Below are 12146 nucleotides of genomic sequence, written 5' to 3'. Positions count from 1 at the left end.
AGTGTTCCATCTCCTAAGACAATCACTCCTGAACACCTGTATTTCCTGGTTACCAGAAAAAAAGGGATGCTGTCTGACAGACTAGTATCTCTATAGTGTGTACAAATGTCTCAGGCATTTCTCCTATCATGGTCAGTTCCTTCTCCCTCCCTCATTATTCCACAATCCCAGCCTTGCTTAAAGAATAAATGGTCTGTGGTTCACCTAAGCTCCCGAGTAAATTTTCATCCTTGAGTATGAATCCCTGTCTTGTCCAAATTCCCCCAGTGAGATGTTATGCTAGGAAACAGATGTCCTAGTAATATAGGACAAAGTACAAGGGACTACAGATTAGAACCTGAGTTACAAAAAGGCGTAAGAGAACATATGGGCTAGCCTCCTAATTATTGAGGAAACTGGCTCAGAGAAGTTAAATGACTTGCCCAAGGTGAGATGTCCAATGAATTATTAGAATTATTGGAATGAATGAATGATTAGAAGAGATGATCTTCCAATATGATTTCTGGCCCACTGTTTATATGACCTCAGGACACAGATATCTAAGACTGGCCAGACCTGAACTTGCAAACCATCAGTCTCTGAGGTAGGTAATAAAAATAAATAACCCATGACTTACTTTCTATTCAACACTTATTAAAAGGGCACAGTGTTGCATTTGGAGGTAAATATTTCCTATCCAGTCCCTATCTTACAAATGGAAGGGAGTTCATTACTGAAGCAAACTATGTGGCCAAATGGCTCTCCTATTCCAGTCCTCTGGCCACTCAATCTACTTCTGGGTCATAAAGAAGACAAAGGCCAGATATTTTCTCCATGAGGTTCAATATGCTTTAAAAAAAAAAAAAGAAAAGAAAACTCAAATAAAGGATAACAGATGAGAAAATAAATAAATCCTCTATGTAAAGATTTTAAAAGTCTCAAAAACGCCCGTCTTCCTAACATCACAGAGCACAAGGCAACCTGAAAGTGATCCAGTTAGGAGACACAAAGGCCATTGCCTAGAGCTGGGAGCATCCTTGTCACCTGTGTCTTCACTCGGGACTGCTCATTTCCACTGGTGGCTCTGGAATCATTCCTGTCATATTCCCACTCAGTATTTTGGTGTCCATGTCAAGTAAGTGATTGTTTGATGACAGCGATCTAGGTGAAGTTTCATCTAATGCTAACTATTTCTCCAAACAGGCATCCCCAGATGATGATGAGAGGGGACCAACTCTGTCAGTTCAGGACTTCAGCAAGTGAACAATGGAAGGGGAAGGCAGGACAAAGCTCCAGCATCGCAGAGCTCCGCACAAGTGGGCAGAGACTGGATGTCCTTAGCCTTCAAGAAGCCTCTAAAGAAAAAACCTCAGAACTTGGATTTGATATCACAGAATTTGATAACTGCTCTAATAGTTGACATTTACTGTTTTAGGACTTTTAACACTAATGGTATGCCTTACTAATAAGCATACAACTCCAGTTGTATGATTCACTTTAAGAGAGTGATGTGTAACTGGTTTCCAGCCTCAAAGGCAAGCAAAATTTTTGTTCTTAGGGTCACACAATCTTCTCTGAACTAATCCAGCTTTGTTATTTTGTTTACATTTTTCCAGATCCTTATATTGCCTTTGAAACCAAGAACCACTGGCCTATTACTTTCAATCTAACTGCCAGAAAAAACTCAGAGCTAAACTTCATATTCTTCCTAACTGTATTAGCTTGAGTGGCTGGTATATTTGCTTTATCCTTTTCCAATATGATGCTGAATCTTATTATGTTCACACTTCTGAAAGTAACTTCAAACACTTTTGAAATGACATAAACTCTACATTACAAAAAGACAGCGACCGTATCACCCTATCTGATGCTTCCTGTTTACTGTTTTCAAATGCCACGGCCCCTTGATTTTTAATTCATCTCAGAACCCCTCTATTCGTCCTACTTCTTTCCTCCCTCAGACTATTAGCTGTAAACAGTTCACTCTTCCCTATTTTGGGAAAGGTGCATAATTAAATCCCAGACCTGGTAACTAGCACACTCATTCTTTTTTAATCTGGACCTCTGAACATACTTAGGTTAAAAAAACCTTAAGAGAGTTCCAAACCAGGGTTGTCATTATGCACTTAAGGGTGTCATACTGAAGAGGATGTCCATTCAGATCACAAATGCTATTATATTAAACATACAATTTTAGAAGTTTATGGTCTTGTTAGCACTATGGTCTTGTGCTAACAAAGTCATTATATTACAGCAATTTTCCAATAAATGAACGTTAAGTGTCTTGAGAAGTGGGTACTTTTTCTAACTTGCGAAAAGATCATGAGTTAGTAGAGGCTTCACTCTAAATCCCTGATTTTCCAAGACCACCACCTTACCATCCTTTTGACCCCCAAACTCAGCCTAAAACATTGGAATCAATGTCACTTTTTGCTTCTCTTGGTTTATCACCAAGTCCTAGTGGACCTTCACAGCCCTTCGAGATCTGATCTTCCCTTTTTCACGCCATGGTGTTAGTCCTAACCTTCATAGTTTGTGGCTGACCACTTTCTTAAATCTTATCATCATTTTTACTATGAAGCTATTATTTAGTACATGTTTGTATTTAATATACACACAAGATTCTATTTACAGTTACAGATAACTCTTCTACCACATGCCAGGGACTGTGCTAAGCACTTATCATTTAATCCTCAAACTCTAAGAACCAAGTACAATTATTACCCCAATTTTGGAGATGTAGACACAGAGGCTTGGAGACTTAAGTGAATACCTAAGGCTGTAATCAGAACTGAGACTTGAATCAGCGATAGTCACCAGGCTGCTTTTATCATACAAGTAAATGACAAAAAGCCAGCCCTTACCAAGGGCCTCTAATCATAGTCAACCCAGCTCACAGGCTTCAAGGTCTCCTGGCCTCTACCTCCCTGGCCCTAGATTTCTAATAGTGCCTGCTGTGAAGTTAAGTAAACCCAAAGGTTCCTTCTTTTACAAGGCTTTAATATTTCATCTTCAAGGAGCAAAATCTTTTTATTCATCTTAATGACTTTCCCAGTCTAATAACATCTGACTAAAAACAAAATGAAATCTATCATGTCTTGATGTCAACAGGAAATACCTCCAGAAAATAATCAGAGCTACATTCAGTGAGTATTCAGGCCCAGTTCTGTGGTTTCAGGCATATTAAGCAATCAGGTCCTCACAGAAATCCTATGTAGGTTTTTGTCATCAACTCTTTTTTCAGATGAGGAAACTGTGATGAGGTTCAAATCACAGAGCTAATAAGAATTGGGATTTGAAACCAGGCAGTCAGGGTCCAGAGTATGGGGTTACAACAGTACTCCACACTTCTGTTTCTTCTTCTCCTCAGAACCAAGTGCCACATACTATGAGTCATGTAAAAGAAATACCAATCCATGGTCTTTTTCTTAAATTTACCAATTAAGAAAACTTTTCTTAAGGAAAACAGTAGGAAGAAGATACTAATACAGTAATTGTATAGAGTGGACTACGTATGGTAGCAAATGTAGATAACTTCAAACATCTAACTTTCAAAGAAAAGCATAATAGGGAAATCACATTTCCGAAAGCTACTTGGGCAATCACACACTTCCATACAACTATACAACTGTGAGCATCACACGGTTTTGTTTAAACCTGCCTCATTTCCCAGTCAGTAAATTCCTGGAAGGTAGAGAGGATGACTCAACTTTTCCTTTATGACCTGTAAGAGGACAGTCTGGTGTTCTGCAAGCAACTGACACTCCATGAATGCCAGATGGCAGAGGCAAAAATAAAGGCACCATAAGATGATTACTAGGACTACATATGGCAACCGAAGGGCTGTTTTTAAAATCATAAGTAACATGCAAAAGAATGGATGGCTTTAAAGAAATAAAACACAAACAAGACCAGAGACTAAAGAAATGTATTCATGCTCAAGAAGCACTAACCCAATGCACTGGCACCATCACAGACTGGTATCACTTGGATTATCAACACTGATTCTGATCCCTCCACCATCCCCAGTCTATAAGAGACATTCCTGAAAAGAAATCCGAACCCGCCAGCCCCTGGACACAACGAATGCCACCAAAGTCTCAGCCTCTCTACCTCTGCTGCAGAAGCACAGCCTCAATGACTGGTGCAGGCGCTTGCTGCCCCGGGCAAAGCTGGCGACAAAGTAAGGGTCCTGACTATATCTAGGCTAATTTTCAGTTAATTTTACTAACTATACTCCTAAACTATACTGTTTTCTTTATTCATAAGATAAACTGGCATCCAAATAAAAACCATTATTTCACATGCTTAAGACTGCACTTTTCACCTAATCAGTGCTGACCATGCCACAGAAGTTACACTTTAAAAAAACATGTTTATGCATAAAAAAGGACTGCACACCTGGAGAGCCTCCTGAGACCCAACATCTCACTGTCAAGAGTGCTCCTGGGAAAGCAGAAACAAACATTACATGTAAAGAGAAACAAAACAAGCAACATTGGAGGTCATGTATAAACCAAATATGGTTGAGAAAAAAGAGGATCATTTAATCCAAAGGATAAAAGGTTTTAAGAATACCTGGAACATTTCAACATGGAAGACAGAAGGTGGACTTTAGGGTAGAGGCGTTGGGGAGAAGGTATTCCCAGAATGAAGAGAACATACCCGCAGTAATTTTTTTCATAATCTTTGATACGAAAAAAATAAGGCAAAGACAGAACCGTATTCAATACTTCAAAGTCAAGTAGTATTTGGAAAACTTGGCCCTGCCTTCTCTGGATATGCTTAACTTATCCTACTAGGCTGTCATGTTTACCTGAGTTCTGGAGGCGTCCCTTTCTTATTACCAAAGCCTCTCAACATAGCTACCTTCTAAAAGGCTGTTAGGTATTTCCTTTGTCACAGTCCAAAGTAAAGGACTTGCTTCTCTCAGCCTCCTCGTGTATGCTCATGCCTATATTTCAAACCCAAATGTGTTCTTTTACTGCTTTAGCTATGATTTATATTTGCTCTTCTCTTACTTGTATTTTTCACTTCATTAAACAAAATACTTCCTAGAAAACCTGTGCATGAAAAGCCTTTTTCTCTAAAGTGGGATCTTATTATTTTAAGAACATAATGCTTAGCTTTTTTTTTTATGGGAAGTTTTAATTAGAGTAATAACTTTCATTTCATCTACTTGGGTTGTCCCACAAAGTACAAGCCATAGAGATTTTTTAAAGATCTGGCCTGGGCTAATGCTTCCCTGGAACTGTTTTCTTAACACTCAACTAGTTTAAGATCTCTCTTGTCATTCAGTGTTGGCACTAATTGTACCATCACTTTTGCCTCCATTACCTTCTTTTGCCTGAGAAGTTTTTATCTTTGATTGGTGACTGATCTGGAAAACACAGGTGATGCTGTAGTAGTAATATAATTACACTCAAAGATGTTCTTGATTTGATGTCTCTGATCTGGTCTCACATTTTTCCTCCATTGTCCCTGGTATAACAAGGAATTAAGAACTTGGAAGGATGAAATTCATAGTAATGGAGGAGACTCACACCTCAGGGCACACCAATCAATTTAGTTACCTTGGCATAGCATAGCAAAGTTATTTTCATTGCTAAAAAACACTTCCCAAATGCTATTTACAGGGAAAGACAAGATAGCTTCCCTTTTCTAAACCATTTTTAAAAACTTCTCTGGTGTCAGTGGATCTACAATATATGAACAGAACTGCATTAATAGTTACTAATGACTTCATTCAATTTTCAATCTGTCAGGCCCTGCTATTAGTGATGAACTTATTCTTTGTTTAAGGTTTCCTCCCTGCTATCACAAAGATGGTGAGACAGTTAAGGCTCAGGAAGAATACGGTGTTCCACAAAGATCAAGTTAGAGAAACTCCATGTGGGAGGCGCAGACTAAAGAGATGGTCTTGCATGATTTCTTTATAGGACTCCAGCTTCAGAATCTCACAGTAAGGTCCCCTTCCATAAAACCCATGAGAAAAAGGAAGGGTTAGGGAAGTTCAGAGAAAGATTAGAAAGAAAAGAAAAACAAATATCTAGCTTAACCTGTTATGAACTACAAGAAGTTGTAACTTGGTGCTTTATATGACATCCTTAAAATAGCAAATAAAGATCAGATTAACAAGAGAAAACAAAGGGGTAAGAATAATGACTGATTTTTCTTTTTAAATCGCCACATAGAAATTACCTAGATTTAAAGGGCTTCTTACAATGCCACATTAAAACAAAATAACCTGGACAGCAAAAAGAATAACAGGTTTCACCAGGCCATATAAGTAATTATTTTTAAATATGTTATCTAAAAACAAGATGTTACCAAGGAAACACTAATCATGCAATTAACAAATGAATTTTTAAATGTTATAAAGTATTTAAATTTTATAATTCATACTTGAAAGCTTACAGAAACAATTTTCTGCACTTAAATCTGAAACAAAACAGAAACTGAGACAATGTCTCCAGTTATATGAAGAATATATACCTTTTTCTTTTGGCACTACCAGTATCAGAGGTGGCTGAAGAAATCATGCTGTCTCCATCCTCAATGTCGTCTCTCCTAGCAAGCTCTTTCTTCTTTGCCTAAAACAGAAGAGACCCCAGGAGTCGAGCTCATTCTGCTGACCACTTCTAGAATATATGAATATTAAAGAGCTAGCCACATCAGATTCAAGCAGAAAGATACAACCACACGTAGAATACTCAAAATCAAAAAGAAGTCATTAAAAATTTTCAATAACCCAATTTAACAAAAGTTTGCATGACAGAAAAATAGGTTAAAAAAAAATGGATCCAGAGAGTTGAGGAATCAACTCTAGCTAAACTGAATTTAAGACTCCGAAGGACACCAACTCGTTCAAAGCACTGAGACAAGCTGTCGGGGCATCCTGCTCTGGTGGCCGTATTTCAGTAAAGCCAAGTCAAAGCTAGCCTTTAGCACCCTTGCCTTAAGCAACAGTGTGACTAAGAAGAAGGCTTAAAGTGAGAGGTGAAATAAGATCTACTTTTCAATACATGCATTTTTAAAGACCTTCTGCCAGAGACAGCTAAAGTCCAATGACAGCAGACTTAGGGAATATACACAGAGTTCTGAAAACAAAATATTTAAATCCTCAACATGGATCACAGAGCTGACCATACAAAAATGGAGATTCTACAGGTGATATAAAACTGCTTTTGTTGTTCCTTGCTCTGAGATTCTCTTTCCAGGAAGATTCTACCAAAACTGACAGGTAGACACAATTTGTATTTCATATCTATGCCCTTTTCTCTCAAAACACTGAGATGACCCATGGCCTCAGATGCCCTCCAAGGTGTGCTCTTAGAAATAATTCAGTCAACTCATGGACACTGTACAATGATGAATTAGCCTAAAGATGACCCTTCTCCTAGAACCAACACTACCTCAACAGAGACAGAGTCTAGAACCAAATAAATAAAATCTGAACGCAGAATATCATCTGTGATTAGGGGGAATCATCCTCATAACCCTAAAATTACTCCCCAGGGACAAATCCCTGCTTCTTCCACTCACAAAGCTAACCCAGTCTAAACTATTATTTCTACTCTGCATAGTCCTGAAAGCTCTTAAAAAAATATTCAAAAAAAAAAAAAATCAGTATGTGTGGCTAAAATGAATGATATGACACTGCTGGAGGAAAATCACATATCTTAACACACTCAATTATACATACAAAAACTTAGCAAAACCAGGAAATTATACCTGCATGACTTGCTGCAGTTTCAGAACTCGCTTGTAGATGGCCGAGTTGGGAACATTATAGCGTTTGGCATTTTCAAACATTAAATTCAGATCACACTCCAAATGATCTAAAGTTTCATATTCTTGGTTTTTTAGCTTTGTTCTGTGAAAGACAAACACAGGGCTAGAACCTTCCATTTTGAATATGCAGAAACACCTTTCCTGAAAGTTCAGTGCAAAAATCTTGACAAATATTACAAGGTAGTTTACCAGTGATACTGACTAGAGGCCTGGAAGTAACAATTTCCAAATAAAGTGAAGGAGCAAAAGCACCACTATATTTAGACAACATGATAATTTAACTGAAAACCCAAAAGAATCAAACACGACAAGCAGCAATAAGAGAACCTAGTAAGGTGGTCAACTACAAAGCAAACATGTTAGCAAAACTCCTAAGGTAAAATCCTGGTATTGGCTACATGAAAACCCTGTTGTTGTTCAGTCGCTAAGTTGTGTCTGACTCTTTGCAACCCCATGGACTTGAGAACCCCAGCAGGCTTCTCTGTCCATGGGATTTCCCAGGCAAGAATACTAGAGCTGATTGCCACTTCCTCCTCCAGGGGAATCTTGCCAGCTCAGGGATAGAACCTGCTGTCTGCTGCATTCATAGGTGGATTTTTTAGCACTGAGCCACCAGGGAAGCAATGGCACCCCACTCCAGTACTCTTGCCTGGAGAATCCCATGGACGGAGGAGCCTGGTGGGCTGCAGTCCATGGGGTTGCTAAGAGCTGGACACGACTCAGTGACTTCACTTTCACTTTCATGCAATGGAGAAGGAAATGACAACCCACTCCCGTATTCTTGCCTGGAGAATCCCAGGGACAGAGGAGCCTGTTGGGCTGCCGTCTGTGGGGTCGCACAAAGTCAGACATGACTGACACGACTTAGCAGCAGCACCAGGGAAGCCCTTACATGCAAACCCTAGGAAGAGATAAAAATCAGGGAGGTTTCAAGCTACTGTAATGAAGAATCATGGTGATCTACACATTTCAGAAAATAAGAGGTCATTCCTCTTGATGAGTTAAAGAAAAGAGAAAGTACTGGCAACCACACGAAGGAACATGTAGAATAAGAAACATTAAACTCCAGGGGAGTTGCATAAGGGAAATGAAGAGCAGTCCCTTTTTTGTGGGGGGGCGAGGGGTGGGGGGCGCGGTTCTGTGCTGTGCTGCTTGCGAGATCTTAGTTCCCCAACTATGAATTGAACCTGGCCTCACAGTGAAAGTGCCCAGTCCTAACCACTGGACCACTAGGGAATTCCCTGAAGAGCAGTCTTAAGATGGTAAATGAGAGGCAGATTAATGTTAAGAGTCCTTTTGCTACTCTTCCTCCAACACAAACAATTGTAATTAATCCAATGGCTTAATACTGAGGTTTTCACGTACTTTAAGTCTTAAGAATTCTAACAGCTGTCTCAGGCATTTAGGCTATTACCAACACTAAGGCTATCGCAACTCCCTGTATGCTTGGTACAAAGTGAAGCATCACAGTCTGCCCTAACGCTATATAGATTTAGACAGGACAGACTTTTAAAGCTTGACTGAAGCACTTATCTGCTATCCATCAAAGTCACAAAAACAATATTAGGTAAAGAACCACATTATGTGTACAGCTTCACAGAATTAATGTAGACTCCACACTTTGCTCTTAGAATGACACATCATTCACTACACATGTAAAGTTTTACTTAAAATTTACTAAAATCATATATAGATTCCATGTAGTGCTTACAGAGATAAGAATGTTATAATAGAACATTTGATCCTCTGGGATGAAGCAAAAACAACAACAACAACTAAGCACATACTCAGCTCTCACTACCTGTGGCTAGCAACAAGAGTTTAAATTACAGCCTTGGACTTATTTATGCTAACTTCAAGGATAACGTGCTGGATATTCTCAATACCCACAAAGAACAATAGAGAACCTAAACTAGTATTAACAGATGACAATCTACAACAAATCTGCAGATATTTATCAGTCTGATATTAATCAAGGATGGGAGTGGGAAGGAAAGGGTAGAACAGGAAATAAAGCATGGGGATGACAAGCCCCAGCACAACGAAGATGGTCTATGCAGCCATGTTGTCGAGCTCCTCCCCACCCTTCCTTTTTTTTTTGGCTTTTGATGATATTCCTCAACTATATTCCTTCTGCTAACACATCTTCCTCGGATTGTGCTGTGCAATACAGTGGTCACACATGTCTGTTTAAAGCAAAATAAAGTAAAACTTGAAATCTAGTTTCATTATGCCACATTTCAAGTTTTCGACAGTCACATGTCGAGTGGCTACCAGAGACAGTACAGATAAAGTAACATTTCATCATCACAGAAAGTGCTACTGCTCAGCACTGCTCAAGATTTCCCTGCTGCTCTGATGAAGAGCACAGTGAAAGGTGGTCCAGCTCCTATGGGGCACGACTGGCTCAGCATGCATCCTTGGAAAGGAAGTAGATTAGATGTCCTAAGAGCTGACCCTTCAAAAGGGAAACCAAGATACAAAATTTTAAATGCAGGTAAATTGTTGTGATAAAAATATCAATAAAAGGAATAGAAAGAGAAATTTTTGCAGTTATAAGAAAATGAACAGTTAAATTCTGAGCTACATAATTTTTTTTTATAATCCATAATCTGACACACAAATGACTAGCTGGGATACTTCTGTTTATTTGTCTCTTGACACTACTGTAATACAAAGAATGTACTTTGTAGTTAATCAAATTTATTTCTCATGTTTACATTGGTGTGATACTTAAGCATACTCTAGACATATGAAAAACATTTTTATACCCTTATCCATTTTAGAAATGAAGGATATATGCACAGGCTCAATCACAAGAAAATAAATGTATACTGAGTAATATAAATGATGTATTACCTGATCTGTTGTAGTGATATGGGTGTTTTAATTTGCTGATAATAATCAGGATATTTTTTTCTTTGAAGGCAAATGGAAAAAAGGTTCAGCTATTAGCTGGCCTTGGTTATTCCGACAGCTCCGAACTGTGTCATAAAGCTGATAAAAAGGATTTGAAACATCCATAAATGAAGTAATGCTCTCTGCTTCAGATTCTCCTTCTTCATATCGCGCAGCTACAAAGATATAAAAGATATTTATAAAGGGAATAAAAAAAAAACATTTTTAAAGCTTTTAACAACCTTCCAGATTATGCTGTCTATGTTTGAGAATACTTATTTTAAAAGAATAGTCTCTAGCCTTCATTAAAGATGCTGTTAGTAATGCTTAGTAGACTTCACTTTCACTTTTCACTTTCATGCATTGGAGAAAGAAATGGCAACCCACTCCAGTGTTCTTGCCTGGAGAATCCCAGGGACAGGGGAGCCTGGTGGGCTGCCATCTATGGGGTCGCACAGAGTGGGATGCGACTGAAGCGACTTAGCAGCAGCAGCAGTAAAAGTGTATGCTTACTTAAGAGAAATGTTACATAGAAACAGAATGTTACATAGTAAAAGTCATACCCTCTTGGTTGTTGTAATTTAGTTGCCCAGTCCTGTAGGACTCTTGTGACTCTTGTGATCCCACAGACCACAGCCTGCCAGGCTCCTCTGTTCACAGGAATTTTCCAGGCAAGAATACTTTAGTGGGGTGCCATTTCCTTCTCCAGGGGATCTTCCAGGCCCAGGAAGATCAGGAGACATTGAACCCCTGTCTCCTCCAAGTCTCCTGTAAGTCTCCTCTATAGAAGGCAGATTCTTTATCCAAGGGAAGCCCTGTCTGTCTGTCTTTAAAAGGTTACAAAATAGTTTCTCTGCCATCTTTGGAGATCCTTGCTTATGTGTGCTTGGACAAGAAAAGGAGCAAACAGTTATTCTCGGATCTCAGAACTAAAGCGACAGCATATAGCTTAGGATAAAGGTAGCTGGGGGCTGGCATTGACAAATTTGATTTAAAGTGAGGCAAAGTCAAAGAGATTTACCTGTAGCAGACCTTAGGAAAGATGTTTTCCTTTATTGAGAAAACTTTTAGGTAGAAGCTAATCATAGAAACACCAAAACAAAACATGCGATCACTTTAACAGAAATACAAAATATACTGTTCATTTCTCTGAACTCTTAAACAGTGTATAAGCACCTGATTTACATTATTTCTTGAAGGATCAGTATAACCAAAATCACTATGTCTCCCAGGCAAGTATGAGAATCACTTATTCAGTACTTAGTTACATATTAAGAGCTTGATAAGCACCATTCTCAGGTAATCCTAACATCACCATACAGAACAGGTATGGTCATTTCTTTTCCAAAGGAGAAAACTAGACATGAGAGGTTGATGACCTGCCCAAGGTCAGCTGGCCTGTAAAGTAGTAAAGACGGGTTTTGGATTTAAGAGTCAAGGAGCTAGAAGCAAAGACAGAAATTGGAAACTATGCA

At 38.8% G+C, this 12146-nt stretch overlaps 1 protein-coding gene across 1 annotated transcript in view; it reads right to left on the bottom strand.

Moving 5' to 3' along the window:
- The window catches only part of PBRM1 (polybromo 1), a 106935-nt gene that overhangs the window by 54969 nt on the left and 39820 nt on the right, over positions 1-12146 (bottom strand). Inside the window, 5 exon segments of the mRNA XM_070360176.1 lie at positions 4381-4425; positions 6475-6572; positions 7714-7855; positions 10633-10691; positions 10693-10847. Coding sequence (XP_070216277.1) covers positions 4381-4425; positions 6475-6572; positions 7714-7855; positions 10633-10691; positions 10693-10847 — 499 coding nt within the window.

The sequence above is a fragment of the Bos mutus genome, chromosome 22, assembly GCF_027580195.1.
Source record: "Bos mutus isolate GX-2022 chromosome 22, NWIPB_WYAK_1.1, whole genome shotgun sequence".
Lineage (NCBI taxonomy): Eukaryota > Metazoa > Chordata > Mammalia > Artiodactyla > Bovidae > Bos > Bos mutus.
Note: the sequence above shows the minus strand (reverse complement) of the source record. Positions and strands in the feature narration are given on the sequence as shown.